Source organism: Platichthys flesus, chromosome 9 (assembly GCF_949316205.1).
Source record: "Platichthys flesus chromosome 9, fPlaFle2.1, whole genome shotgun sequence".
Taxonomy (NCBI): Eukaryota; Metazoa; Chordata; class Actinopteri; order Pleuronectiformes; family Pleuronectidae; genus Platichthys; species Platichthys flesus.
Genome location: NC_084953.1, coordinates 8376627 through 8401453, shown reverse-complemented (window position 1 = coordinate 8401453; position 24827 = coordinate 8376627). Strand labels below are relative to the sequence as shown.

At 42.7% G+C, this 24827-nt stretch overlaps 2 protein-coding genes and 1 pseudogene across 3 annotated transcripts; all 3 read left to right on the top strand.

The window, feature by feature from the left end:
* The first annotated feature begins 6161 nt into the window (after window positions 1-6161).
* ndufa7 (NADH:ubiquinone oxidoreductase subunit A7) lies at window positions 6162-8295 on the top strand. The gene is made up of 4 exons (XM_062396188.1): window positions 6162-6320; window positions 6526-6575; window positions 6932-7069; window positions 8074-8295. Exons 1-4 carry the CDS (start codon window positions 6270-6272, stop codon window positions 8159-8161), a joined length of 327 nt encoding a protein of 108 aa, XP_062252172.1. The 5' UTR covers window positions 6162-6269; the 3' UTR covers window positions 8162-8295.
* Window positions 8296-11058: 2763 nt separating this feature from the next.
* Window positions 11059-20644, top strand: LOC133960595 (very low-density lipoprotein receptor-like). 2 transcript variants are annotated; one of them, XM_062395330.1, is made up of 14 exons: window positions 11059-11202; window positions 11746-11880; window positions 13510-13887; window positions 14954-15073; window positions 15151-15276; window positions 15393-15564; window positions 15769-15984; window positions 16474-16592; window positions 16838-16971; window positions 17180-17321; window positions 17479-17676; window positions 18274-18406; window positions 18546-18574; window positions 18864-20644. In XM_062395330.1, the coding sequence occupies exons 1-14, from the start codon at window positions 11142-11144 to the stop codon at window positions 18926-18928; spliced, it is 2028 nt and encodes a 675-aa protein (XP_062251314.1). In that variant the 5' UTR covers window positions 11059-11141; the 3' UTR covers window positions 18929-20644. The 2 variants fall into 2 exon arrangements, with proteins under 2 accessions (XP_062251314.1, XP_062251313.1); XM_062395329.1 differs by lacking the exon at window positions 18546-18574.
* Window positions 20645-21614: 970 nt separating this feature from the next.
* Window positions 21615-24552, top strand: LOC133960594 (potassium voltage-gated channel subfamily V member 2-like; annotated as a pseudogene).
* The last annotated feature ends 275 nt before the right edge of the window (window positions 24553-24827 follow it).

Here is a 24827-nt window from a genome sequence, read left to right as displayed (position 1 = left end):
TTAGAACTGGGTTACTACTCAACAATCAAGACATTAACACACACCACTGCACACACACTTTAATGTGGAGCTGCTGCTGTCAAAAATATAGGAGATTCTAAACCATGGGTTTTCTTTGAATCAACTGTATTTTCTCACCAGAAAAACTGCTCCTCCAGGACGTCACCTGTGATACATGATGTTCCACATGAGAAATGGTGTACCATGATATTAATGTCGCACTTTTGTAATCTTGATGTCCACTTGAAGCACTTTACAGTCCAGTTTTAGACCCATTCGACCACAGCCAACCTTCTGGTTGGAGAACAACTCGCTCTCCCTCTTCAGCCACAGCAACTTCTGTGAATGATGAATTATATGTGTGTGTGTAGAGTGTATTTTGACTAGAACTCGAACAAAACTAAACCGAACTATCAAACTACATTTAGTCCAGGACCTGAATCAGATTTTGTGGAGCCGCATGTCGAGTTGCCATAGTAATAGTATGGATAATATATAACCAGTGCTCCAGATTGTTTGCATTACATTAAACTAAGAAATATATTGATTCTTCTCTCCACCTCAAATATTTATGGTTTGAAATATATTACCATTATTAAGAAAATCTTATTTTGCCGGATGTGTTGAAGTTGCTCAGCAGGTTTCAATCGTGTTGATTACGATTGATTCGGCTTGAAGAAAACAAACACTTGTTGAGGTGACTAAGGGATTCTTCTGCATGCCCTGTTTTCACATCCTAGAAACCATCATCGTGTGGAAATAACTCAAACACTGTGGCGTCTGAATACCGGTGACAAAAGTCCCTGAGTTCGTTTTGTGTATGAGTCACTGTTACAGTAAAAACATTTGTGATATGTAGTGGCTGTTCAAACACACGTCTATAAAGGTAATTCTAGCAGTGTTGACTTGGCCTGGTGACAGGACATGGATTTGTTTTTTTCATTGTGTCCAGCTGCCAAGACTAGAGGAACAGAGGACTATTGTTTGAATCAGGATACAGATTGACAGGGAGCAGGATTGACTGTCAGTTTTAAATAATTAACCTTTCATTTGGCATCGTGAGCGTGACTGAGGAATACGTCTGCGTGCCCTGATGGCACTGTTCCAGCTTTTGTGCCCATGTAGAAACCAGTCACCTGCAGTAAGATATATTAAAGTAAATAGATATGCTGAATGGAAGTGAAATTAAAGTTTGGCCAAGGAAGTATTACAAATATATAGGCGTTGTGGCCTGGGGGGTAGAGTGGGCGTTCTCCAACATGAAGGTTGCCGGCTCATCCGCAATCTTCCCCATCTGCATGCCGAAGTGTCCTTGGCAAGATACTGAACCCCTAAATGGCGCCTCATAAATGTTGAGTGTACTAAAAATGTAAGTCGCTTTGGACAAAAGCGTCAGCTAAATGACATGTGATGCCTGCACTATTAGGCATTGATAGTGTGTTAAGAGAGTTCCTTTGTTCATTTTGCGGTGAACCACAGACGGAATGCAGACCAACAGGCTGGTTACCTCTGGATTAGAGAGAGACAATGTACAAGATTGTTTATCCATCACTTAGGTGCAGATTGCTATGACGTTCCTCCCCCTCTTTACTGAAACTGAGGCATGAATCTAATAACTGATAAGATATGAGCTGCATTGTACTTCCTGTGTGTGCTCTTGCCTCTTAATCTAAGTGTTTCCTCGAATCTAAATATCAAAAATAAAGTTTAAAAAAAGTTTTCTTCCCTTTTTAAAATGTGCTCCGTGTTTAACACAATCATACACATGTATATATATACTGTATAGTTCAAGTGCACATATGTGCAGCTGAATGAATGGTGTCTCCTCTCTGGAGATGACAGAGCGTAGAGGTCATTGAGTGTTTGAGTGTTTACTGACTTCTCTTACCTTGAGATCAAAACTCTTCGAGGGAGAAACTCCACACACTGAGGCCTGGCTGGCTGCTTCGGCTGAATTAATGAGCAAATTATAAGCAACATTTGAAAAGGATTTTCCAAACACGTCAACAAGTAAAATAATAAATGTTACCATTTAAGTCTCTGCATTCAAACTCAAACACACGTCACATGATGCATGAGTCAAATCTAGTTCATGTAAATGCATTTAAACAAACCAGGGGACACAGACTTATTTCCTGGTGCTCTTCATTTGTATTTTCTAGTGTTTTTTTTAGCAAAGCATCACTCTGCTTCTTCAAATCTTTTATAAGCTTGTTCAAACAGTTGCATCATTTGCACACGTCTTACTCTCTGTGTGTGGACAGAGTGCGTTGTGTGCGTAAATGCCCAAAGACAGATGATGAATGTTCCATGTTTCTGACTCGGCAGGGTGGGACCATCTTGACGTCAGCGTACAGTGACATCACACGTGTGCAATCTGTCTCCAAGTGGACATTTTACTGTTGGTAGGCAGCTGGGAAACTGAAGCAGAGGAACGAACTGACAGATATTATTTGTTGGAATCAACATTTGATCATGAGTCACTGTTAAAGAAAGACATTTGTGAAAGGTAACGGCTGTTCAAACACACGTCTGTACACTGTACTGCTTATTTTAGTGGTGTTGACCTGGCCTGGGTGACATGACACAGATGACTTTTCTTCAACAGTGATGTGTCCTGTTGACAAGACTAAAAGAACAGAGGACTTTTGTTTGAGTAAGGAAACAGACTCTTACTATTGACAAAAGATGATTAAGTGAATGTTAGAATCACATAGACTCGAAGCAGGATCAGTGCGAGAGACAGCTGGAGTTTCTTGAGAATTATTTTGTCCTGGAAAAACAAAGCTGACCTCTAGACTTTCAGGCAGCAGGTCGACAACAAACCCCTGCCGGGACTTCCACAAACAGATGATGCCTAAGAAGCAGCAGAACGTCGTAAAGTTGAGATGAGTCAGCGCCCGCGGTGCTGTCAATGTAACCTGGTGTGACTGTCGGTGTTAATTATTAAACTTTTCACTTCAGGAGATTCAAGATTCAAGATTTTTTATTGACAAATGCACAACAATAACATTAAGCAGTCGCTGGCAATCAAAATGCTTGAGTCACAAGCTCTCTTCTAGCAATGCTCAAGTAATTACAACCAAAAAAATAAAACACAAATAGTATCAAATAGAATAAAATAGAATATCAACATTTAAAATAGAAAATAATATATATATATATATAAATATATATATTTACAGATGAAGAGAGAAATAAAATAAAACATCAACAAGTTGTCATCCTGATGAGCCGAATGTGTTGAAGTTGCACACACCTTAACTCAAGCCTTAATATATCATGTAATCTGAGCCTTATAATGAATAGAAATGTTCTTGACAAAGCCATCGGGCTGAACCACGACCACGCCACCCCTTGCGACGTCACATTTGTCAGCAGTGTTAGAAGTTGGCTGCCACTGTGCTTGTTTGCTCTGCAGATGGAGTGAGTGACTTCTTCACTTCAATATACAAAAACCTGTGTGGAAACAGGAGCTGTTTCACAACTGAAGTGGGAGAAATGATTAGATCAATCTTGAAGGTTGAGTTTGGGAATCTTATGCTTCTTCCTACAGTTCAAATACATGCAGATCAGATTGCGGTTGGTTGGAGACTCTAAATTGACTGTAGCTGTTTATGTGAGTCCGAATTGTTGTTTCTCTCTGTATGTTGGCCCTGTTTTGTGATAGCGACCTGTCCAGGGTGTCCCCTGCCTCTAACCCAATGTCAGCTGGCGTTGGCTCCAGCCCCTCCCACAAGCCTTAATTTTGGAGTTGCCCTTTAATCCACAAGATCATTTTTTGAGGTCAGACACTGATGTCCCACGAAGAGAGGGCCTTGCTCATAATCTTCTTTCTAGTTCTTCCCAAGGTTGCTTGACGGGGCTGAGGTCAGGGCTCTGTGCGGTCCGGTCAACCACTTCCAAACCTAACTCACACCAGCCATGTCTTTATTGACCTCGCTTTGTGCACTGGGGCAGAGCCATGCTGGAACAGAAAAGGCCCTTTGTTAACACAATATGCCGGAAGCATAGAACTGTCCCAAACGCCTTGGTAAGGTGAAGCATTAAGATTTACCTTCCCTGAAACGAATCCAAACAATGGCAATGGGATTGAATGAAACACCTGAATTCAAGAATTAAGAGTTGTGTCTCAATTCTTAAGTCCTTGCGGTGGGATGTAAAATAATATAAACACTTCTGCCACTGTAGTTAGGTACCGTTATGTATGTGATGTATGTACTATTAAGCATTGACAGTGTGCTGAGAGATTTCCTTTGTTCATTTTTGCGGTGAACATCGGACGGAACGCAGACCAACAGGCTGGTTACCTCTGGATTAGAGACAGACAATGTACAAGATTGTTTATCAATCACTTAGGTGCAGTTAGATTTAAGATACACATTGTACTTGTCTATCGCACAGTGGTGAGTGACATTCTTTCAGTTCATTGAATTCTGTTTGATGGTTATCTCACCATCTTTTGTGCATCAGTCATGGACTGTTCTCACAGTGGTTTCTCGCTACATGCTTGGGGCGGGTGTGGCCGAGGGGGTAGAGCAGTTGTCCTCTAACCAGAAAGATTGGCAGCTCGAACCCCAGTCCACACTGAAGTGTCCATGGCCAAGATGCTGAACGCCCCTCAAAATGGCCCCTAATGAATGCTAATTGTAAGTCGCTTTGGATGAGAGCATCAGCTAAATGACATGTAATGTGATGTAATTTTTAGCATTGTAATACGCTAAACCAAGATAGTGAGCATGGTGAACATTATAGCTGCTAAACATGTGCATGTAGGTCTTGTCTTTGTGAGCACGTTAGCCTGCTGATGTTGGCATATATCACCTGTCAACTGGCAGGAAAGGATCAGAAGCATCTTTTTAGTAATCAGCCTTTTTTTTCTTCTAATCAGCTGATGACCAGTCAATTTCGAGTTCTCTCCCTGAAATCCAATTGGACTTCTTGAAATCATTCAGTTTCCACCAGACTGGATCAAGCTCATGCCCCAAAGTTCTTTCATTAGAAGTGACAGGGGAAGCAACTGATGTAAATGTATTTTGGTGAAGTAACTGTTAGCACAGTTTGAACACATAGGAATGTGTAGGAACGACTTATATATGTCATAGAATTGAAGTGCACATACCTCACCCAATGCCCAACATTCCCTTAAATTCAATCTGGACCAAATTTGACACACTCATAGAAACCAGTACTTTAAATCCCCCCGATTGTTTCCATCAAGACACATGAATTATTCCCTGGGAAATCAACAAAAATGTTTTAAAAAAACTAACAAACAAACTAAGAAAACGAGCTGAGGCCGATCCTAGCTAAGAGGTGCGATCACGAAAAAAAAGTGACCGTACCAAACTCTTTCCCCACAGATCTGTGAGGTGACACCAGACCAACAATCCAATACCACAGAGAATCTACATTTTTCTTTATTTGCTTATTTATTACTAAAACAATGATTTATCAAGACAACAGTAGAAGTTCATAAAGATCTACACGCGCTACTTTGTCACATTTCCCGCTGGTCACTGATGGAACAGGACAGAGACCAGTTCATGAGCCTAGTCCACATGTCAACAGAGAGAGAAGGATGAGGACTGCTCTACTGCCCTCTGCTGGCTCTTCAGTGGGTGGACAATTAAACAGTTCTGGCCTCTGCTGCTTCAATTTAGATTTTTTTTTTTATTTGACTCAGCTTTTTGAAAGCATCGTTGGAGTTAATCTTATTAAAACGGCAATATCAACCAGTTTGAACACAAGAATGAAAAAAAAAAACATGCACTGAAGTCCTGACATTTCCTAGAGGGGCTTTATGTGAGAGCACAGATGTCTGGGTCTGTTTCTAAGAACATTTTGTAGATCTTTTAGTTCCAGCCCTCTGGTAAAATGTCAGAAAGTGAGAATACTGCAGGAAAATGTCCAAGAAGTTCACAGAGAGCATTCTGTTGATGACTTTTCTCACACGGAACAAACTGAATCCAAGTATCTCAGGATGAAAAAGAGGAGCCATGCATGTGGAAGACAGAGAGAAAGATGTCCACTTGGAAGGCAACACTATTTGAGAGCTTGCTGAGGGTGTAAATCATAGATATATATAAAGTCTAAAGTGTATAAAGCCTTTATATATATATATATATATATCTATGGTGTAAATGACTCGCATGGAATGAGAGCGTACCGCTGCAGTTCTCCTCCGACTCCTCCAGGGGGCAGCCACGTGCTGAGAGGCTCCCCTCAACCACCACAGACGAAGCTCCGTGTCCTTCACAACAGCAAACATGGCGACGGCCACCAAAATCATCCAGAGGCTGCGAAACTTCTTAGCAGGGGTAAGACACAGACTTTAAACTGAAGTCAGGACGTTGAGTGATTGTTACACAGGTTTATCACCGCTGGGAAAGCTCCCCACAGGCGTAATGTATCCTGCCAGTGTTAGTTAGCATGTAGCATTGAGGAGCTAGCTGGAGGGCTGTGCACACACTGTTCCTGTGATGAGTCTGCTCTGTTAATGACATGACTTTGAAACTTTTTCAGCGGGAGCTGCAAACCAAACTCCAGCTGCGATATGAGGAGGTCGCAAAGAGGTGAGACCCACCGACAGCTGTGGTATTGACCCTGGGAGAACTAATGGATGCTAATCCATACTGATACCTATGCTGTAGGTGAATCAGGAGTTGCCTTGTTTGAATAAACACTGTTGAAAAAGACACAACTGCTGCATTAATAAAAGCTCTGAATGAGCAGAAATCAGGATTGAGTGATGCTTCTTAGAGGATCATTACCACTCCAACTGTAAAAGGGGGTGAAGTTGCATCTTAAGCTGAATACCCCTCACCTCACCCTCCTCTTCCAAACATGAAATGTAATCTATATGCACCCCCCCCCCCCCCATTCTGTTATTTGCTGTAGCTACAAGTTGAAAGTACTATATTTTCTGTAGGACACAGCCGCCGCCCAAACTGCCTGTTGGCCCAAGCCACAAGTTCGCCAGCAACTACTACTTCAGCAGAGATGGACGCAGACTGTCAGTACCTGCCACAGTCATCATGTCATCACAGAAGGCTCTCACTGCTGGCAGGTAAATAATATAATCTCTGCCTTTCTGTATGCAGTAATTGTTTGTTTGTAACTGTATAACGATGTTATTCTGATTGAAACATACTGAACATTTTACCTAGAAAATGAACAAAAATTCCTGAATCTGCCCCCTGGTCTTGATCCACTCTATATTTTAGCAGGTTCTTCCCTTACCCATACTGCATCCTTCCACCAATCTGTCCAGTATATATAAATATATGATGCTAACGAAAAGACAAACAAACAAATGCAAATTAAAACATAACCTCCTTGGCGGAGAGATAAATGCCTTAACATAGTTAAGCCTGATAAGCAGACAGTGATTCAAGCACTTCCTGTTGTTACTATATGCTAAAGGGCATGTTTAATTTGCTGTTTGGAGAGCTTTTACTGGGAAGTACTAACACATGAAGTGTTCTGTTAAAATGAAAGCAGACTGGTAACAAGAAAAAAACGATTTGCTTCACAACACAGCAAATGCATTTAAATGAGGTGTTTACTAAGTGAATATCATCAACAGAGAATGAGATAGCAGAAATGGTCAAAGTTAAAGTAAGAGGAGCTGCAGTGATGCCTGGGCGACACTGGCTACATGAGCACTACGTGATGGCTGCGCCCCTCATCTGTTACGTCTCGCAGCCATCTGCTGTTCACCCAGGCATGTGTCTGCAGCAGAGCAGACTACTGTAATTCCTTGAAAAAAAGGCAGCATCTTCTGCTCCTACAATAAGATACAAAATCTTCTTAAACCAAAAGAGTGGCTTGCTTTTACTTTGAAATTATGTACAGGAAGTGTTCTAAATATCTATGTTTGACATATTTGACAGAGATTGAAACTGTGGTGAAAAAAATCATTGTCCATGTCTATTGTGCTGTGAACAGAGACGATGGGCTAGACCTGGACTCTAGAACAGCAGCGCAGCTCACACGCCTGAGCATGCGCCAATGTGTATTTGCAGTTTTAGCTGATTGTTTGTAAATGTATTTTTTTTAAATCTCTTCTAGCCAAGTTGCTGAAGCCCCAAAGCCTCCAGTGACTCCAGGCGCTGTATATATAGATCCACCACTCTCCACAGACGAGCCGTACCTCTGAGCAGCAGGACAAACTCCTTCAGCGCCAACAGCCTCATTTCTCTATCCGGTGCGGCTGTAGAGGCCTAAACCACAGCACATGCTGTCTGTATCCTGTACGATAGAAAGTGTGAATAAAATGTGTCCTTTGTTTAAGTGGTTTGTCCAAGGGGTTATTCTGGTTTCATAATGAGCTGAACAAATATGTAATGGATGGTGAAGCATCATTGTCAACTGTGCAAATAGACTTACTGGGTGTAAACAATGTGGAAAAGTTGAAGACTCAATAGATGTGTGCCAGATCAACAGTTTGATCCTCTGTGGTGTTGTGGTTGAAAGAGGGGAGGACCTCATATTAAATATTTGAGTGGTGACGCAGATGTTTTGCCTCGCTCTTGTTCATGGTGAGCCCCACTGTCTACATGTCAAGGTTCGGAACACTTTACTTTAGAAGTTCTGAGAAAATTTACAGCAAATTTGGCTACTTTTTTTATTATGGTACTCATAAATTGCTCATATTACATAATATTTTCGAAAGAGTCTTGAAACCAGATATTTCCCGTCACTCCCGTTCATGGGGACCCCCACTGTCTGCATGTCAAGTTTCATTGGTTTCACAAAATATGGGAGTGAAATAGTAGTGCCATGTAAATGACTGAGGGGGTGTGGCAGAGACACAGAGTGTTCGGTGCATGATGGGAGTTCCTCCAGGTGCCAAGGTAATTAATTTTCATCCAAAAAAACATAATGTTCCATTTCCATATACCTGTTATTATTGTGTGGAGATCAAATCAAACACATCCAACAACGGTTTCTTTCTGATGCTCCTCTTTCTCTGTTACCATTCCTGTGTTCAGAGGACAAAGACACTTACTCAAGAGGATATTTGAAAAAACGCCTGGAATTAAGTTCACTAGAACAGTGGTTCTCAACCTTTTTTCAGTGAAGTACCCCCTTCGAAGAAAAAATTCTGCCGAGTACCCCCTAACCAGCGCAAAGTATTTTTGGTTGAAAGAAAGATGTAATGTGATTTATTAAGCCTTGTAACTAGACACATTCAAATTTAAAACTCCATCAATGTCCATAACATTGCTCATTTGTAGTGGTCTCTCTTGAACTATTACGAAATAAAAAGATATAAAATAACTAAAGACTTTTATTATTATCTCAATATAAATAAGATTTGTGCACCTCAAAATAATTATCAACTTAAAGTGACCTCTTTTGGGATCATAATAAAGATATGTTCTCAAACTGAACTTAAACACTTAATTATAGCTAAACACTTCTTCCCAAAAAATAAATCATTAACTTAGTTTTAAATAAAAGATTAGCTCAAAGCATATTTTTTTAATATTCATCATCTTAAAATATCTTCTTTAAGGATTGAAAAGAATACTGACAGGTAGCTTGTTTCCGTTTGCTTTGGGGAGGCTTTTCGCATCGTGTCTTGAGATGACCTGAATTCAGAAAGTTTCCTCTTAAAAAACTCAGGTGGCTTACCAACATGACTTTCATGTTTTGTCTGGAGATACCGCTGAAGATGTGGTGGCTTAATACCACTGCTGGCTAATCTCTCCCCACAGAAAAAACATAAAGTGTAAATAACCCAATCTATGTTATTGTTAATATTATTGAAGTGTCTTTCTGTTATTTTATTGTGACATATTTGCTCGCTTTAGGGTCATACAATTTAATTTCCGCTTTTGTATTACATGCTTTTATTTTGAAAGGGTACCGGTAGAGACGCGGACTTATTGTTATGAATCATTAACTTCACAACGGAAAACTTTTCCATTTTAGCGCCCCTCCGAAGAGGCACTAGCTCTCACGGTGTTGTTTAGAGAAGGCTCTCTTCTCTGGTTTCGCCTTCTTTGGCGCTTGTCCCTCCGTGTTTCAGCAGCATTGCTGCTGCACTTCAACTCGACTCCATTTTTGAAGTTTTCAAGGCAGGTGATGACAGGTGATGACAGGTGGCGTGTGCCAGGTTGGGTCAAACCATCGGTATGGGGGAGACTCTGTTTTTTTAGGATAATTAAATTGAAAAGCCTACTGAATATAAAATTTAGTTCATGAACTTACACTTATATTTTATTGAATATTTGTTAAATAACAATTTTTCAAGGATTTTTGAATGGATGCTAATTTTAAATATAATTAAAAAAAATTTCAAGTACCCCCTGGAGTACCTTCAAGTACCCCCAGGGGTACGCGTACCCCAATTTGAGAATCACTGCACTAGAAGACTGTATTGGAGGGACATGTGGTATATTAATAGAAAACCTGTCTGTCAATCGGAGGCCAGTTGGGAAACCTATTAGTACAAAAGCTCTTGGTATAGAATCTCACTCATTACAAATAGTGTTTATGAGGTCAAGAAATGTGTAAAAGAGAAAGTGCTCATATATCACGTGTCTCTATGGTACCGGATAAGTTCAGTGGAGGTCTTGTGATATTGCTTTTTAATAGTTTTGAGTCTTCTATTCGGATGAATGAACTCTTCTTACGTACAAAACAATTGTCGTCTGCTGCTCTGCATCCAGATTGAGTAATTTATGACCTTCTCAACAATATTTACATTTTGTTCATCAGTAAGTTTAGTTTTTCCTTACAAAATACACAAAGTGAATTCTTCAGTAATATCAATGTCGATATTTGTATATAAAATGTATAAGTCCAATGCCCCCACGCTCATTATCTTAAAATGAAATATTTATATAATGACATAACGCTTTTTTTGTCTTGTTAATATACATATATTTTATACAACTGATTTTCTGACGCTAATGAATTCGTTAATTAAAATAAGTCAAGTGTTCAAAGTAGTGAGGAAAGTGCACAGTCCTTCATTCACAGACCTGCAGTTTGGCCGTGAGCGCCTCTGACGTCATATCTGTGCGACCGCGTGTATCTCATCATCAGCAGCAGCAGCGGCGGCGGTGGAGCTGGAGCTGGAGGTGGAGGACCTTCCATACAGAGTCAGCGTGGAGGACACGTCCAGCATGGTGCACCTCGCAGTCTGGTTCCTTCTGCTCGGCTCGGTGCGGTGGCGTCCCAGCCGCGGTAAGAAGCTCCGCGTGTCCCGTGTTGTGTCGGAGGAGAGTGACGAGGACAGGAGCTCACCTCTGTTTGCGCCGAGTGACTAAAGTCAACGCGATAAGGGGACTTTGACAGTGACATGCACTTATCTTAATGCAGGTGCCTCAATAAAAGTCCATTAGTATCATCATTATTATTATATTGTTGCAGTTTTGGTGTTTTTTTTATGTCAAATGTTTTTAAACATGAGTGAAGCCCCCATTAGGCAACATTCTAATTTGCGAATATGGGCTTTACAAATAATATTTCATGGATTGAATGAAGAAAAGCGACAGTACATGTTATCTTCAGTCCCGCCTGACAGGCATCACATGACCGTAAACTCCAAGTCATCATATATTCTTCATGGTTGTTTATCATTATGTCAAGCTGCGTCCTGCTTCTGAAGGCTTCACCTCTCCCGTTTCCTGATTCCTTACTTGTGAACACTTTGGATGATATTGTTGTGTACTTGATTTTGTGTGATTTACACTCTGAAAGTGAACTGTACATTTGCACGTGTGTCAGGTGCTGCAGGCCACTCTCTGCCCGGCTGCCTCTTGCAGCTGGAGTTTAAGTGCGGCGATGGCTCGTGCATGCCGAGGTCGACGTTGTGCGATGGACGTGCAGACTGTGACGATGGTTCGGACGAACAACACTGCAGTGAGTACCACGCTGGCCACGTTCACCCTTCCTGACACACACAGGTGATGACGAAGTGTATGTGCGTGAAGATGACGCCATCATAAGCACCGCACCATTCATGCAATTACACGTCTTCCCAAAAGTACACACATACACAGACAGGTCCACGCCCGCAGCACAGATCAAATGTTAAAGGGATAGTTCAAAGGATAATGAAAATGTACTCATTATGTACTCACCACCTTGCAAATTGAGGGGGGGGGGGGTAAAGTGTTGGAGCCCAAAACCCTTTTGGAGTCTCAGGGGTAAACAGTGTTCAAAACCCAATACAAGTAAGTAGTCGCTGATTCTTCAAACACAACAAAAAGAAGAGGACTGTTTCAAAGCAGAACTTCCTGAATGATACGTGTGAATGAACAACTTGTAACTGTTGTTAGTTGTCTAGTTCCTGAGCAACAGCGCCCTCTGCAGCCAGGCAGTGTGATTTAAATCTCTAGTGCTCGTTGGCCGAGCATTGAAGGGGTTTTCATGTAGAGAAAAACAAATCCCAACAACAACTGAAGAGTGGATATTACCCATGATCCTTCCTGACTCAGACGAGCTGCGCCTGCAACAAATCCACCAAACTCTGTTCAGAATTCTTCATATTTTACATGTTTCCTCTCGAAATATTAGAGATAAACGACTTCTTAGTGTTTTTAACTCACAGTTGAGTACTGCTCTTGAACTTGTGGTTCTGATTCTGAAAGAGGAAACATTCCCTCCATTCCAAGTCCAACTCATTTTGAAGCTGTTTCCAAAGTAAAAAGTTGCACAGTCTTAAATTTATTATAAACTTATTGTTTTTGTTGAATCTTAATTCTACTTATAAAACTATACACACAAAGTGGAGTTTTGTTCCTGTTGAGGGATACATTCAAGAGCGACTTACTGTTCAGAGCAACCTTTTGAGTCTCAAAGAAAATTTTATTTAAAAGGATTTAATGTGTTAAACGTTAACATTGTTAATGTGGCTGAAGGAATATTTATTAGTAGGGGTTACTTACAGATTGGAGATTTAGACCTGAAAGTCGCTGCTTTGACTATCTGCCAGGAAAATGCAGTGTGTGTGTGTGTGTGTGTGTGTGTGTGTGTGTGTGTGTGTGTGTGTGTGTGTGTGTGTGTGTGTGTGTGTGTGTGTGTGTGTGTGTGTGTGTGTGTGTGTGTGTGTGTGTGTGTGTGTGTGTGTGTGTGTGTGTGTGTGTGTTTTGCACTTGACAATCTATGAGAAGTGGAAAATGGTTTTGGTGTTGTATTCATAAAGTGCTTTTTCAGACTACATTATTACATACAGTGCATCTTAGCAGCATTTCTCGGTATGCAGATGGGGGAGACCGGGGATCGAACTGCCGACCTCCTGGTTGGAGGACAGCTTCAGCCGCCCTTGTTGAAATGATTGAACTCGGTTTAAACTCGTTAAGCTTTCAAAGCCCTGACAGATTAGACTCCTGGATCGGTTCCAACTCTGACATGTTGCCAAGAATTTCAAGTTAAAGGTTGAAACACGTGCTGTGATAACACACGTTTGTCAAAGTCGTTGAGTTTGTATCGGCAGTGAAGAGTTTCTTGCTCAGATTGAATTAACGCGGCACCCCTCTGTCTTCACAGGTCATGTGTGGTGTAAGAAGGATGAATTCACATGCCGCAGCAGACGGTGCATATCCACACGTTTCTTATGCAACGGCGTCGACGACTGTGGCGACGGCAGCGACGAGGCATCCTGCCAGATCTGCACCGCGGGCCTCTTCTCCTGCGGTCCGTTGGACGTTTGCCTGGCCAGAGGCGAGCTGTGTGATGGACGGGCCGACTGCAAGGACGGACGGGATGAGACCCCGGAGCTGTGTGGGTGGACCCAGCCTCGGCCACAGAGCTCTCGCACATGTGCAGCTTCCGAGTTTCCGTGTGGAGACGGGCGTTGCATCAGCCGGGCCTGGAGGTGTGACCACGCTCCCGACTGCTCTGACGGCAGCGACGAGGACAGCTGTGGTGAGTGATGTGATCTCACTCTTTCATTTCTGCTGCCTCCACTGACTGTGTTGGATAAAACTTACACCTCTGTCCAAAGCAGCTCACATTTTTCGGAAGCTTGAGCTCACTGGCTTCTCAATTTCTCCACATGTAGCAGAGGTGCTAGGAATAGAACCAACAACCCTACTTTTTATTGCTGAGCTGCTGAGTTGCTCAACCACCTGCATGCAACATCAATGGGGGTCGGCAAAGTCCCATCAAACAAATTTAGTAAAATGTTTCTCCGTTCATGGAGTTCATGTCTGAAACATGGAAGATTCTCTGCTGGTTTGTGGTGGCTAGGCCCAAAACAAGACACTGCCTATTAATTACGTTGTGGTGATGGAATTTCTTCTCATGTTATGTTTATGTTTTCGCCCAACCTGGATGAGCTGTTATTCAAATTCCTGCACAGCAACGCCTCGGTCAATAGATGGAACAGACAAACGTAATTAAACAGCAGCAGGAGTTCCAGTCCCACTGGATTGAAGGTGTAGAGAGAAACAATAGTTTGATTTGAGGCAGTTGGTAAATCGCACAAATGCATATTTGCTATTATAAGTATTTTGTGTAATGACACATTCACACATTCATACAGCACTTTTATGTACAGCTCTTTTTCGACCACACCATTCACACACTGTCATCATGTGTGAGTAGGGTGTCTTGCTCATGGACACATCGGCAAGCAGTCTGCAGCTGGGGGTCGAACCACTGACTCACAGAAGCCACTATCTGCCTGCTAACGTGTCTGCATGTCTTAATGCCTCCAACAGCAAAGCCCCCCACAAAGGGTTTAAGACAAGTGACAAGGCGTCAGTCTGTGGAGGCGTGGCCTAGATGCTGAGGTGAATGATGACATCTATCATCACCTTTTAAGAATCAGGATAATTACACAGAGATATTCACGTGGCAAAACAGGTCCCTGCAGCAGCCGCTCAGCAGCTTCTGACCTTATGCTCCTTAATGACAGATGTTGCAGATGTTCAAATTTGCACTGCACAAAAGCATTTAAGGTTTTTTTATTCTGTTTTTGCTCCTGCAGATCAGAATGAGTGTCTGGTAAACAACGGGGGCTGCTCTCATGGCTGCGAGGACCTGAAGATGGGTTTCGTCTGCCACTGCCCAGAGAACATGAGGCTGGTCGGGGACAGTCAGTGCGAGGGTGAGCGGCCGCCTGAAGTTTATATCTCCAAAAGAAAATGTGGAAAAATAAAAACTAGTATCTGTTCGTTCATGTAGAGGTGGACACATGCCTGAAGACTGATGTGTGCGATCAACTGTGTGTTCACGGGAACGGCAGCTTCGCCTGTGACTGCCTCGAGGGCTACAGCATGAATCCAACCACCAGAGAGTGCAAAGCCAAAGGTGAACAACCCGTCTGTATGTGTGTGTCTGTATGTGTGTGTGTGTGTGTGTGTGCCCCTGTACTACCTGGAGCATTTTAAGCACAGACCTTTTCATTTTGTTGTTGGCTTTTCCAGGAAATCAGGCTGAGGTGGTTTTCATCTCCTCTGAAGGAGCACAATGGATGAGCGTGACTGGCACAGAGCACAGGGAACTGGCCCCACATTTATCAGGGCCGGGGCCTGTGGCGGCTTTGGCCTCAAACCGCACACTGTACTGGGCCCGGCGAGGACGAGGTGCTATATACAGGTACCAGAGTGGAGCGCTAGCGTCTGCAGCCACCACACACGTCGTCATTGACCAAAGCCAAGAGGAAAGTCAATAAAACAATCTGCAATCCCAAAGTAGATGCAGTCTTACCTTCCAGCCACAGTTCTGTTTGGCTCGGCAAAACATGGCTCTCAGGGAAAACATGCTCACAAAGTTCACCAGGTTCACTTCTTGGTTTCTCAGGGTCTCCATGGATGGAAAACCACAGGACGCCACATTGCTGCTGAAAGTTAAAGGTTCGGTGTCGGGCCTGGCTGTGGACTGGATCCACCAGCTCCTCTACTGGTCCGGCGTGGAGAGTGGTTCGGTGAACGTCGGCCTGCTGGATGGTTCGACACAGCGTCCGCTCATCACAGGCCTGGACAAACCTTCTGCTGTGGCTGTGGATCCTCTCAGAGGGTAGAGCTACACACACATTTACATTTCTTTACCTTCAACACGGAGGTTATGTTTTCATCCGTCAGTCTGTTAGTTCGCAGTGTTACGCAAAAGCTACTGGACAGATTAACACAAAACCTGGTGGAAGGATGCATTATGGGTCAGAAAATAATCAATTTCGGTGGTGGACCGCATCAGGGTTTTCTTCACTTTCTTTAACAGTTTGTTAACCGAGCTCAGAACTATAAGTTTCTACTCTGCCCATCCAATTGGTCAACTCTATCCTGTGCCATTTGAATCTGCCAATCACGTCTATTTCGTTCACCCCGTCAGAATTTCCTGATTTCTGAATTTCTGGTTGGACATAGGTTGGGGTTTCAAAATACTATTCTCAGTTTAAAATTGATCTTCATTTGAATGATCCAATGTACAAAGAAGTACAAATTTATTAGAGAACAATTGTATGCGATGAGACAAGTATCTTATCAGGAACTCATTTTGTTTTCTCAGGTTTCTCTTCTGGGCTCAATGTGGCAGCTTCCCGAAGATCGAGAGATCTGGCTTGGACGGCCGTGACACTGTGGCCCTGGTCACTTCCTCGATACGCTGCCCTGGTGCCCTTTCTGTAGGTATGTTGTGATGCATATCACAGAAGTGTTCAGTCTCTGTGGAACTTGCAGAAGGTTTTAAATCTCTATTCTCCATACTTTTTCTTTTCTATACTTGTTTTGGCAAGTACAAATTACAAAATAAACCCTAGCCTATACTTTAAAACAGTATCTGTGAGGCCTGACAGCCGTCACAGGTAAGCTGAATGTATTTGAACATGTTCGAGTCCCTCAGCAATCCTGTTTACTGTGTCCTTGGTTCCTAGATATGCCTCGTCAGCTGCTGTACTGGGCTGACCAGAGAAGCATCTCCAGAGTAAATTTTGAAGGCCGTGATCGTAAAACAGTGGTAGAGTCTAATGGTTATCTGGACCAACCCTTCGGACTGGCTGTGTTTGAGGTAAAAAAAAATCCTCCACACTCACAACGACTGTCGATTTTAGAGGCTGCAATCAACCCAGCCCTGATCTGCATGTATTCGAACTGTGGGAGGAAGCCTAAGAAAACCCACGATATATCACTCAACCTTTAACTGAGAGGGATCAAATCCTTTCTCCCACTTCTGTTGTGAAACGGCTCCTGCTTGCTCTCTCTCTGATTCCACACAGGGTTTTGTGTATTGGAGTGAAGAAGTCACGCACTCCATCTGCAGAGCAAACAAGCACAACGGCAGCCAACTTCGAGCACTGCTGACAAACGTAACGTCTCCGGGGGGTGTGGTCGTGGTTCAGCCCGTCCTCCAGCCCCATGGTATGGTCAAGGACAGTTCTTTTACATAAGTCTCACATTTCATAATTTGTTTTACGGTTTTTGTTTAGGTGTGATTAAATAAAACAGGGTATATATATATATGGTCACCTCGTGATCACTGGTTCATCTCAACTGACCACATGCTGCTTGTTCTCAGGGTGGTCTGTGTGTGGACGTGCCGGGGCGGTGTGCCGGCACCAGTGTGTGGTGGACCTGCTGCTCGAGAGTCCGAAGTTCACCTGCGTTCTTCCAGACACTGGACAAAATGATTCTCAAGAAACACCTGCTGTCTCTCGCTCTGTTCCTGCCTCGAGTTTATCTGATCCCACATTCACCGGAATCCTCTCCCTCATCAGTAAGAATCCTTTGTTCTCTCCGTCCTCAGTCTTGACAGCAGGACACATTGCTGATGAAGGCAAATACTGTCCTGTCATTCCAAGTCAACCCTGCTAAAACAACAATAACAGACGTGTGTTTGAACAGCCACCACATGTCACGAATGTCTTAACACAACAGTGACTCATAATCAAATATTGATTCTTTAAACAAACTAATAAAAGCTTTGAAGAAGCAGACTGAAGCTTTGCTAAATAAACACAAGAAAAAAACAGGGCACCAGGAAATAAGGCGTGTGTCCTCAGGTATTTAAATTTTTTTTTAAACTTGATGTGCCTTATGTATCACGTGATGTGTTTGAATGTAGAGACTTGACCAGGAAAATGTATTATTATACTTGTTTACGTGTTTGGAAAATTACTTTTAGATGTTCTTTGTATGAATCACTGTTGATTCTGAAAGACTTCACATTTTCTATATCTTGTAATTTCCTCATTAATTCGGTCGAAGCGGCCACTTGTTCGTCTGCTCAGAGTTTAATACAGGACTCTGTCAGCAGCATCTGAACTCTGTCTATGTGTCTGTCTGTCTGTCTGTGTCTGTGAACGCTCCCCAGTTGTTCTCAGTTTGCTGCTGGTGGGGATTGCTGTGTGGTGGTGGAAAGAGGAGTTCAGTCCATCCAGGCCTCTCACTGTGCAGAGTTTCTACCTCAAAGAATCTCAGGACCCGCTCATCATCCAGGGGCGAAGGTGAGAGAAGTCGGTAAACACACAAACACTCAAAGACGGGCATGTTCTTCACCTCCCGAGAGGAGACACCATTCATCCAGCTGCATGTGTCCTCACCTGTCCTCCGTCTCTCCTTCTCTGAAACTGTGGCCGTGACCAGCTGGAGTGGAGAGCGATTTGTCACTGAAGGTGTGTGTGTGTCTGCAGAGCTTCAATGTAAATGTTGACAAACAAAGTGTAGCAGTATCAAATATAAACATAATTAGTTTTTATATATAAGCATGAATGTTTTCTCAATAGTCCAGTATCAGGCCTGTTGTTGTTTATTTCAATCTCTTGGTTCTAAACGCGGATCAGCTTTTCTTAAAAAGCACTCTGGGTATTCTGCAGATAAACACAGCTTGACGGCGCTCCTCAGGTTGAGGGCTTACCGTTTGCAGTGTCTGTCGACTAAGCCGTGTGTTTTCTTCCCTGCCAGGAAACTCGGCTATAAGCTGGCCTTGGACGGGGAACGAAGAAAGTGTGACACAGACGACCAGCTGACCGGGCTTCACCTGGTGCTTCTCAACCCCCCGGACTGAACGACCTGACGGCGAACTCGGCGGATCACAACTCCCCCTGGAGGCTAAATCTCCGGAGAGGTGACCTGGTGGTAGATGAGTGAGATCGGAAAGGGGAAAGTCCTTTGAACACTCATTCGTGTTGTAGCTTCTGTTCTGGAGGAGTATTACATTCAGCCCTTTTACCTCAACAGTAGATTATCTTTGTTGTTTAAGGCCATTGTCAATTTTGATTCTGAAACAGGTCAACAAGTATTCATCTATTTATTTGTCTGTGTTAAATATTAATATGGATAAAATATTTGTGCTTAATTTTTAAAGCATAGAATTCTCCAAGATGACCAATGGAAAAATAATCCGTTCAGATTAGAGATTAATTTATTAGTTGACTGATCGATAGATCTTCAAGAACTGAAATGAATTTGCATATTTTCATGACTGATTAGCTGATTTCAGATGAGATTTTTCTGCTTTTCTTTCCAACTTGAGAGTAAAATGAAATTCTTTGGGTTTTGCACTGTGGATCAGACAAAACAAGCAGTTTGTGTTCTGTAGGGAGTGGTGACAAATGAATTTCACTGTTCTCAAGGGTGTCATAGAGGGAAAGAATCATTGAGGAAAATAATGACTCGTCAAAATTCCAGTTTATTTTTAGTCACTTTACTTTTCCCGTATTAACTATGGATTGGAGGTGTTGTGAATAGTAGAATCTCCTTCCAACAAATATGTTTAGCTCTTGACCTTCATTTTTGTCAATATTCAATTCAAAACAACTTTATTTGCCCCCGGAGGGAAAATTTATGATACTGTAATCTGTTAAAAAGATGCTTAATTGTTTTAAAAACTTTGCCCAATTCAGGAAAATCATTCTACACTCTCCCAAAAGTGCACTCGACTGAGAAAATGATTTTTATTTTTATTACAGTGTAAGAATACTCTCTTTATTTTACACATGGCCTTAATATTTTGTGTGCAAACTGCTGCCTTTGTACAATATTCATACATCAATTCAAAGTATTTATGCAAACTGAACTTTTAAAGGTCAATGAATAGATGAAAACACTGGGTTTGACTCTCACTAGAGTTCCCTCATCTGGAGTCGTGGCAAAATAGCATCCTTCGGTTTCAATTTTCCATCAGAGGAGGTTCTGGTACGGCTTTTCTTATAGTTTTTACTCAATACTACTGAAACTGCTTCTGCTTGTCCTCTGTCAGAGGAAGGGACAGGTTACCAAGGTAAATTTTGAGAGATGTAAAAATCTTCTTTTCTACCTGTAAGATAGTAAATCAGTGTCTTTCCCCACATTTCAAACTATTGCTTTTAAAGAAATAAAAAAATATGAAGTGTAGCTTGTTCAGAGACAATAACACTGTGCATGTAGTCAGTGTTAGGAGTGTGAGTAGAGATATGGGAACAAATGTGTGTGTTTAGTTAAATGTCTCCTAGAGGTTTTGATTTGCTCGTGAATGTTTGATGGACGTAACTTGTCTGATGTCCAGTGTCCTTGTGTTCTTTTTTTTTTCTCAGTATGACTGCTCAAACTGTTTGAATTTCGCTGTTGGTATTTATTTCTAAGGAAGAGTTTTATTTATATTTGGGCGGCTTCACAGTCATTGATGAACTGTGTTTGCGCCACGTGGGATTCGTTTGAATGATGAAATGCACAATGCACATGAAATAAATATCAAAAGTATTTCATGTTTTTTCCTGTAAGTTTGTCTATTTATAAACAATTCAACCTTGTGTCACATCATAGAAAGATGGAGAACCAAAAACGTATCATTTTAATGGTCATTATTTAACAATAACCTAACACAGCAGTGGTTTGTCTAATCATTTAAAACATTAAAACATTTGTTTGCTACAAAAGAAGAACAAACAAGTACCTTATTGAACAGAGCAGACTGTTGGTTAAATAGTGCACATAGGAAGACACCATGGTGTCTTGACCTCAATCACTGTCCCAGTGTTAGCATAACCTATAGCATGGTGTCCAAACTTTGCTTGAGCCTATGACTCAAGCATTTCAAACACTCAAACATAGTCCGAGAGTATTTAGGAGCAACGCCATTCGAATAGCACAAACGAAAATTGAGCCATACAGTTCTGCATCTCCACCATAATAGTAATAAATCATAGTTTGTTCTTCAATTTCGTCAACAACTGCTCATTTGAATGACTTCAAACTTGATGGATGTGTTGCTGGGGTCCCCAGGACCACCTCCAGCCCCCAACACTACTTAAAACTACAAAAAATGACCCATGGTTGAGTTTAATTGCCAACTCCCACTGTATGTTAACACTGTATACAGCTGCATCATATTTAATATTTTACCTCATGTGTTAAAAAGCAAATACTGCAGTAGAGAACACCCATTCTTTTACGAGAAGATACATTTGTAAGCATCTTATAGGTCCCATTTCACGAGGCCTCAGTTGACTCAATGCACCCGACACTGCAAAATCCTTAAATCAACTTTCCTTCCTAATGCACACACGCACATACACACACACACACACACACACTCACACACACTCCACCTGCAACTGCTTAAGGAGACTTGGAAGGGCACCAGTGAGATTAAATGAAGGAAATCCCTGCTGCTCGTCATTGCTCTCCTACTCTGAAGAATCAGATGCCTTCATTCAGTCTGTGCAGTAACATAAAGTCTTTTCTCTCCGCCTGGATCAAAGCTAAGCAGCAAAACAGGATGATCTCGGGTGAACACTTCCTGCAGGACCTGATGCGGTCTTTCTGATGATTCAACAAGATACCATGTGCTGCTAGAACACGTTTCCTGGAGCGTTTGCTTGTTTCTTTTTGCTCAATTTCACTCATTTCCTGTGCTGACGTAAGGTTGCTATGGCTTCGGCACAAGCTCAACTCCAGAGATGTTTACATAACCGCCGGTCTACTATTAATTATTTCTCGAAGGGTGCAGACAACAACAAAACATTCCCGTTTTCTCAGGAGCAAACGATCAAAGCATGGAGCTCGCTGGAGGATCTCGACAGTCCTGGTGTCGGAGCAGAGTGTCCCAAAGCTGAGGACAGACCTAAGCTGCAGCAGAGCATCAGGGTTAACGTCGGAGGGAAAGTTTTTCACATCCCCACAAAGTATGTCATCAAATACCCTAATACCCGCATCGGGTCCTTGGCTCTATGCTTAGACCGAGCAAAACTCTGCACACTGTGCGACGACTACTCCGTACGCAAGAACGAGTTCTTCTTCGATCGGGACCCTGCCTTCTTCCACCACATCTGCCATTTCTACACAAGTGGAGTGCTGTGGGTCATACAGGAAATGTGCCCCATCAACTTTGAGGAGGAAATGACCTACTGGGGTCTGAGCCTGATGGACACTCAGCGCTGCTGCTGGATGATGTTTGAGGAGAAGGTGGATGAGGTGAAGGACTACCTGAAGGTGGACAAGGAGCTGATGGCTGAGATTGAGGTGAAGTACAACGATGAGTCGTTCAGGGACATGATGTTTGGGGATATGAGGAAGACTCTGTGGAACATTGTAGAGGATCCGTACTCTTCAAATCTGGCGAAGGCTTTCAACGTGCTCTCCAACGTGTTTGTGCTCCTCTCTATCGTGGCGATGGCTCTCAACACAGTGGAGGAAATTCAAAAATATACGATTAATGGCAAAACACACATGGAATGGGTGGAGATCATCACCATTGTCTTCTTTACCTTTGAATGTTTAATTCGCCTTGTAAGCACTCCAGACATCAAAATGTTTTTGAAGAGTGGACTTAACTTCGTGGACTTGGTGGCGGTGATGCCTTATCTCCTCCAGATCGTCTTCGCAGCCTTCACTTACTACGCGCATGCGGGCGCGCAGGAGGAGGTCAGGGCTGTGGCTCGAGTCAGCAGACTCAGCCACGTCCTCAAAGTGGTCAAGCTACTGAGGGTCTTTCGGATCTTAAAGTTGGCTCGACACTCAACGGGCATGAGAGCGTTTCGGGTTCACTCTGCGGCAGTGTTACCAGCAGGCCTCTTGCATCTTCCTCTTTATCGCCATGGGGATCTTAACTTTCGCTGCTCTTCTGCATTCAGCCGAAAGGGAAACTGAGGGATCTCCCATCAGCAGTATCCCATACGCCTGGTGGTGGGCTGCAGTGAGTATCAGTTGCTAGAAAACCAAACGTCATCCTCATTGAGCTGGATTTCCCACATGGAAAGATGAAGGATAAAAGTCTTTAAAGAGATACTGGACTCGCAATAGTGTTAGGAGCTTTAAACTAAAGTCAATGACTATTCTTTGTCGTTATACTTCACTGGTGGTTTCAATTATCATTTATTGCCGATTTTGGGTGGAACACAGCTCTTATCGGCGGCCAGTGAATTTAACACACACACACACACACAAATACACGCACACCATACTTCTCACAAGTCAGAACACGTTGCTGTATGTGAGTAAATTCTTCTGCATATCTATAAAAACAGGGATCAATTTCAGTTGGAGCAACATGAATCACCTGCTTGGATTTTAAAACCCGGGTGATGAAATTCTCTGTGTCTCTATATTGCTCTGATTTGGACCACAGCAACAATCAACAGGATTAGTCCATTTGAGACCTTTAGCTGCTTGTGTGTCGTCCTATAAACCAATAATAAAATCCTGTCTGCCATGCTGCCTTAGCTGAGACTGCATTATCTTACCAGTTGTACTTGAAAGTTGTGGAATGACTTAATGTATTAAGTTGCCTGGCGGTTCCCACTTTTACAAAGGCAGGTGTACCAGACATGCTAAGATTATAGGACCTTTGTCTACATGGTTACAATAATAGGAGGAGGTTACGGTTGTGGAGCAGTCATGGATAAAGACAACCTTTCAATACTGGTTTAAAAAAAAACAAATTTGAGTGAAAGTCTTCCTCCTAACACAACAACTCTTTATACTGACTAACTTAACTTCCTCCTCTGTTCTTCTGTCTCAGGTCAGCATCTCGACTGTGGGCTACGGGGACGTGGTTCCTGAGACCGTCCTGGGCCGTATCGTGGCCTTCGGCTGCATCTCCTTCGGGATCATCCTGAATGGCATGCCTATCTCCTTGCTCTTTAACAAGTTCTCTGATTACTATGCCAAGCTCAAGTCCCAGGAGTACAACACCAGCTTAGTGAAGCGACACTTTCATCTTAAGGAGCGCCTCCGACACAAAATGGACACGTTTTTCCATCACTCCGTGGAGGACGACATTATTTAGACTGCTGCTGCGGGTGTCTACAGGCGGCTGTGGCTGAGGGGTAGAGTGGTCATCCTACAACCTGAAGGTCGGCAGTTCGATCCCCAGTCTGACCCATCTGCATGCTGAAGTGTCGTTGGGCAAGATGCTGAACCCCGAATGGCCCCCCATAGAATAACAAAGTGCTTTGAATAGATGCGCTGTATGAATGTGTGTGTGAATGGATGAATGTAAAACTGTACTGTAAAGCGCTTTGAGTGGTCATAAAGACTAGAAAAGCGCTATATTAATACAAAACCATTTACCATAGAGGGACTTTTAAAGTGGTGTGATAAGGTGTGTAAGTGATGTGTCTTTAGTGTGTTGCTTTGTAAACTTAATGCATGACCCGTTCCTCAGGAGGAAAATAACACAGAATTCTCCTCATAGTAATCATGAGCAGCTCAGTGCGGGACACACTGCGCTCACACCTCCTCGTTTTCAGTCGGCGCTGACTGACACTTTTGTCTGTTAAAGGGACAAATGCTTTGAGAAAAATAGACAATATATCAACAGTGGTGGAAGCTGTTTATTAGCACCTCTGTCATTACATGTGTCGCACGCACACAGTTCTTCTGTGGACGTTGTGCGTGAAATGCCGCGCCCTGCGTTATTATGAACTGGTTTGGCTGACAGTGACTCAC

What these genes read in the sequence shown, in the direction of transcription:
- ndufa7 (XM_062396188.1), top strand. Translation starts at nt 6,270, where the DNA reads ATGGCGACGGCCACCAAAATCATCCAGAGGCTGCGAAACTTCTTAGCA. An exon ending in TGCGAAACTTCTTAGCAGGG is followed by an intron (nt 6,321 to 6,525) that starts GTAAGACACAGA and finishes AAACTTTTTCAG; the next exon opens with CGGGAGCTGCAAACCAAACT. An exon ending in AAGGCTCTCACTGCTGGCAG is followed by an intron (nt 7,070 to 8,073) that starts GTAAATAATATA and finishes AATCTCTTCTAG; the next exon opens with CCAAGTTGCTGAAGCCCCAA.
- LOC133960595 (XM_062395329.1), top strand. Translation starts at nt 11,142, where the DNA reads ATGGTGCACCTCGCAGTCTGGTTCCTTCTGCTCGGCTCGGTGCGGTGG. An exon ending in TTCGGACGAACAACACTGCA is followed by an intron (nt 11,881 to 13,509) that starts GTGAGTACCACG and finishes CTGTCTTCACAG; the next exon opens with GTCATGTGTGGTGTAAGAAG. An exon ending in TCGGACTGGCTGTGTTTGAG is followed by an intron (nt 16,972 to 17,179) that starts GTAAAAAAAAAT and finishes GATTCCACACAG; the next exon opens with GGTTTTGTGTATTGGAGTGA.